This window comes from Coregonus lavaretus (assembly GCF_964263955.1).
Source record: "Coregonus lavaretus genome assembly, contig: HAP1_SCAFFOLD_266, whole genome shotgun sequence".
Classification (NCBI taxonomy): Eukaryota; Metazoa; Chordata; class Actinopteri; order Salmoniformes; family Salmonidae; genus Coregonus; species Coregonus lavaretus.
This window is the reverse complement of record NW_028164896.1, coordinates 240,428-244,616: the sequence shown is the minus strand read 5'-3', so window position 1 is coordinate 244,616 and position 4,189 is coordinate 240,428. Positions and strand designations below refer to the sequence as shown.

Genomic DNA, 4,189 nt, shown 5'->3' with positions numbered 1-4,189 from the left:
TAAGCTTTTGGTTTTATTAATTTATTGCCACCGGGGCCCACCGGTGTAACTGCTAAACTGCCTGCTGACTGTACACTGTACTGCATGATTGTAGCAGGTTCACTAACGGGTTAGATCTAGTAGCTATCTTGACTATAACGTTAGCTAATATGGTGACAACGATGTAGGCTGTGTGTGCTCGAATTCTACAACGAGCAAAGTGATCATGCTGTTTGTATGTGGCTGCTATGAAAGTGAACTGTGTTTGCGTGTGATTAGGGGTGTATTCATTCCGCCGATTCTGTTGAAAAACATTTCTTAAACGGAAGCAAACGGAACGAAACGGGGATAAACATACCTGAATTTGTCCAATAGAAACTCTCGTTTGCAACTGTTGGACTAATGATTACACCCTAGATCAGCTAGATGCAGGCAAGAGTGTGCAAGGCGGTATTGAATGTGTCACTGTTGGTCACCTTGATTACTCAAAATGTTCTCTCAACCACTGATTACTCAAAATGTTCTCTCGACCTGTGCACCTGCGTTGTAAACTTTCATTCGTAGGCTAGGTTGTAGCAACCTCATGATGGGTATAGGAAATATTTGAGTATCATGTAGTAGCCTAAACCTATTGATGTTACATTGATCTGGGTAAATGGAATATGAATGACAGTCATCCTGTACACTGTAATAGAAATAAGGCCATGTTCATAAATAAATAATCATCCTCCCTCATCTTAAACGGCATGGACCGCCACTGTTCTAAATATAAGAATATCTAAATATACATTAAATAAATACATTAAATCATGATGTCACACTGATATTTGTTATTTCTTAATGGCTATAAAGGCTTATAGACATAATATAAATATTTTATTTTGAAGAAAAATAATTCAAGTACTTCATGTTAATTTCACCGGCGCCACAGCTCTCTGGGCCCCTCTTCTGAGCAGCTTCTTGGCCGATACCTTAAACTCCTCCGTCTTCAGAACGTATATGATGGGATTGAGCATGGGTGGCAGTACCGAGGTCAGGGAGAGGTTGATGATCCGGGCGTTGGTTGGTATGAAGGATTGGAGGAGGTATGTTAAAATAACAGGCAAGTAGAATATGGCAACCAGTATTAGGTGTGAGCTGCATGTCTTAATGGCTCTGAGTCTGAGAGGGGGAGAGAGAGAGAGAGAGAGAGAGAGAGAGAGAGAGAGAGAGAGAGAGAGAGAGAGAGAGAGAGAGAGAGAGAGAGAGAGAGAGAGAGAGAGAGAGAGAGAGAGAGAGAGAGAGAGAGAGAGAGAGAGAGAGAGAGAGAGAGAGAGAGAGAGAGAGAGAGAGAGAGAGAGAGGTGGAGGGAGGGAGGTGGAGAGAGAGAGAATGTGTGCCAGTACAGTATGTGATCATCTATCCAGTAAGTTTAATTGTATTCTCAATATTTCCCAGTATTTATCGCTCTAACAAGTCCATCCCTCTAACAACATATTTCTGAGGCCTCACACCAATCAGTATATAGGCCGTTCTGGCTTGGACAAGGCTACTTACTGTCTTGTCTTGACTTGACTTACTGATACCAATCTGGATTACTTCTCACCTGTCCTGGGGCAATGTGATGGTGAACAGGGCGTGTGTGATACAGATGTAGGATGATATGATGAAGACCATGGGGAGATAGAGGGCTATACAGGGATTGATATACGCCATCATCAGGTTAGGTAACACATCAGAACAGGGGGCCGCCAGATAGAACAGGGGACCGTGGTCACAGAAGTAGCTGTTGATCACCAGAGACCTACAATACAATACACAACATTTTTATTGTCCAGATATCAGAGCGAACAACAGAAATGTGTCTTCTGCTCATGTTTTCTCCAGGGTTACAAACCCGTGACCTTTCGGCTACAGGTTCACCTCCTTATCTGTTGGAATTAGTCTCACATTCAAGAGGAACTGAGTTAATGACAACATTGAGCCATCAACTTTTACAGCACTGAGTCAAAGACATCCTTTAAACTTAACCTTTACAACAACCTGACAGATGACAACAACAACAACAACAACAACAACAACAACATCACATTCTTATTTGTATCTCCTTTATTTGATTGGTCTACTGTGAAGTGTTTTGCAATTTTAATTTCAATTGAACTAAAGTTTGATTTGATTTATCAGATTAAGCTATATTCACAGAAGCTATGCTTTGCTGTAGAGTCATTGCACTACAACATGGTACATACTAACCTACAGAAAGAGAGGCGGGTGATGAGGCCCACAGAGATCAACACCATCAACACAGCAAACGTCCAGGCAGCCCCAGTCAGCCGGAGCATGGACCTGTGAGTCACCATCATGTGGTACCTGGAAAGAACACTAGAATGGAACTTTGAGGGTTGATGACATAGCCCCTCTAGTAATTTAATAGGATCTCTGTGGGAAATAATAATCTGTTCAACTTTATCGTGTTATTATCCTCAATGGTTTTATAATTATTCAGTCGAGATTCCCACATTTGGGGAACTTGCAGGAGTCAGCACGGCCCGAGTGCAATGGCCAAGCCTCACCCTGGGTAAACCTCTGGGATCAAGGTGTCTCCGCTGTCAGGTAACTATATCCTTCTATATATTTTAAATACAGTGTATCCATATGGATACATATGGTGTGTCAAAACATATTTTTTATTTAATACGTATAGAAAATAATTTTGAATAAATTGTCAAATAAATCAAATCATTCAATTAAAAATACTTTATTTATCCCATAAGGGTCACATAATGTAGGCTTTTTGAATTTGAATTGAGTTTATGATTTGATTTATTATCTGAGACCTGAGTGGGCAGCAGATGGCCACCAGCCTGTCATAGGAGAGGATGGTGAGGTTGAAGGACTGCATGGTGAGGAAGAGGAAGATGAAGAAGAGGCTAGTGAGGCACTGGTCGTAGGAGATGAGCTGTCTGCTGAACAGGAACATATCCAGCAGCTTGGGGACCAGGGCCGTGCTCTCACACACGTCTGTGAAGGCCAGGTTGAACACAGCAATGTACTTGGGGCTGTAAGGTAAGATCATAACATAAATATCTAATAATATTAATATAAATGTCATGTAAAGGAGATTGGGGAGTAGGACGTGCTCCCACACATGTCTATGAAGGAAGTATTATACTGTAGTATGTTAAAGAGATAAAAGAGGTCAGATTACCTGTGGAGACTACGGTCCACGTAGATGCCAGTCATGACGAAGGCGTTGCTCACCTAGACCCAATACACACACACAGACACACAGCAGAAATGAACCAAAATGGAAATACAGGTACATGCATTAGGCCAGTGACTATGGGTGGTGCTATAGGCCCCAACATAGTTCAGCTGAAATGTGTATTAGGTTTTCTTAAGTTTTACTTCTATAGGAAAGTGAACAACTTTTGAGTTTTATCAACTGGACCAACTAGCTGATGCTGGCCGCACGTAACACCCTGGACCAGAGCTAGTTAGTAACACCCTGGACCAGAGCTAGTTAGTAACACCCTGGACCAGAGCTATGGACTAACCAGAGAGATGATGTATACAAAACAGAGGAAGACGTAGTAGTACTTCATGTGGGGGATGGCTATGAAACCACTGATGAAGAAGTAAGGGGGTCGGATGATGGTGTTGATGTTCTCTGTCTGGTTAGGGTCAGAGGTCAGGGAACTCATCCTGACTGGTGGTGGTAACGGTTCCCTCTGGCTGGTAGTAATCTGGGGAAATACATTATCAATTAATACATTATTATAAAAATAAAGACATTCATAACTGTGTATTAATTCACCTGTTGACACAAGCATCATTGAAGCATCGTTAGTGCAAAGAGAATTATCCAAGTTAATCAAAAACGTACATTAAAAATAAATAAAATAAATGCATTTTATATTTAAATTGTTTTAATGTATTAAATGTTACCGCATTCGATACCAGCTGCTAAAAAAAGGGTTAAACCACTCACTTCAGACATCAAACTAAATACCAGAATGTCAACAACTCCATCAACACCATCAACTACTAAAGCCACTGTTTATCATGTAACGTGATGTAAAGTTGAACCCACCTCCTCAGGTGATATGGTGGACCTGACAGCCCACGTCTACTGTGAGTACCTGGGCAGAGACAACAGGCTTATATACCCTATCATCTCTACCTGCTGGCCATTAGTGGAGCCAATAGAGTTACATCAGGGATTCCCAAT

The 4,189-nt window shown here is 41.4% G+C and overlaps 1 protein-coding gene across 1 annotated transcript; it reads right to left on the bottom strand.

Moving 5' to 3' along the window:
- Positions 1-884: 884 nt before the first annotated feature.
- On the bottom strand, positions 885-3,662 carry LOC311116475 (olfactory receptor 8G17-like; the record flags this gene model as incomplete). Its single annotated transcript, XM_084191556.1, has 6 exons — positions 885-1,140; positions 1,565-1,762; positions 2,212-2,328; positions 2,796-3,017; positions 3,167-3,219; positions 3,516-3,662. 6 exons carry the CDS (start codon positions 3,660-3,662, stop codon positions 885-887), a joined length of 993 nt encoding a protein of 330 aa, XP_084047682.1.
- Positions 3,663-4,189: the final 527 nt, after the last annotated feature.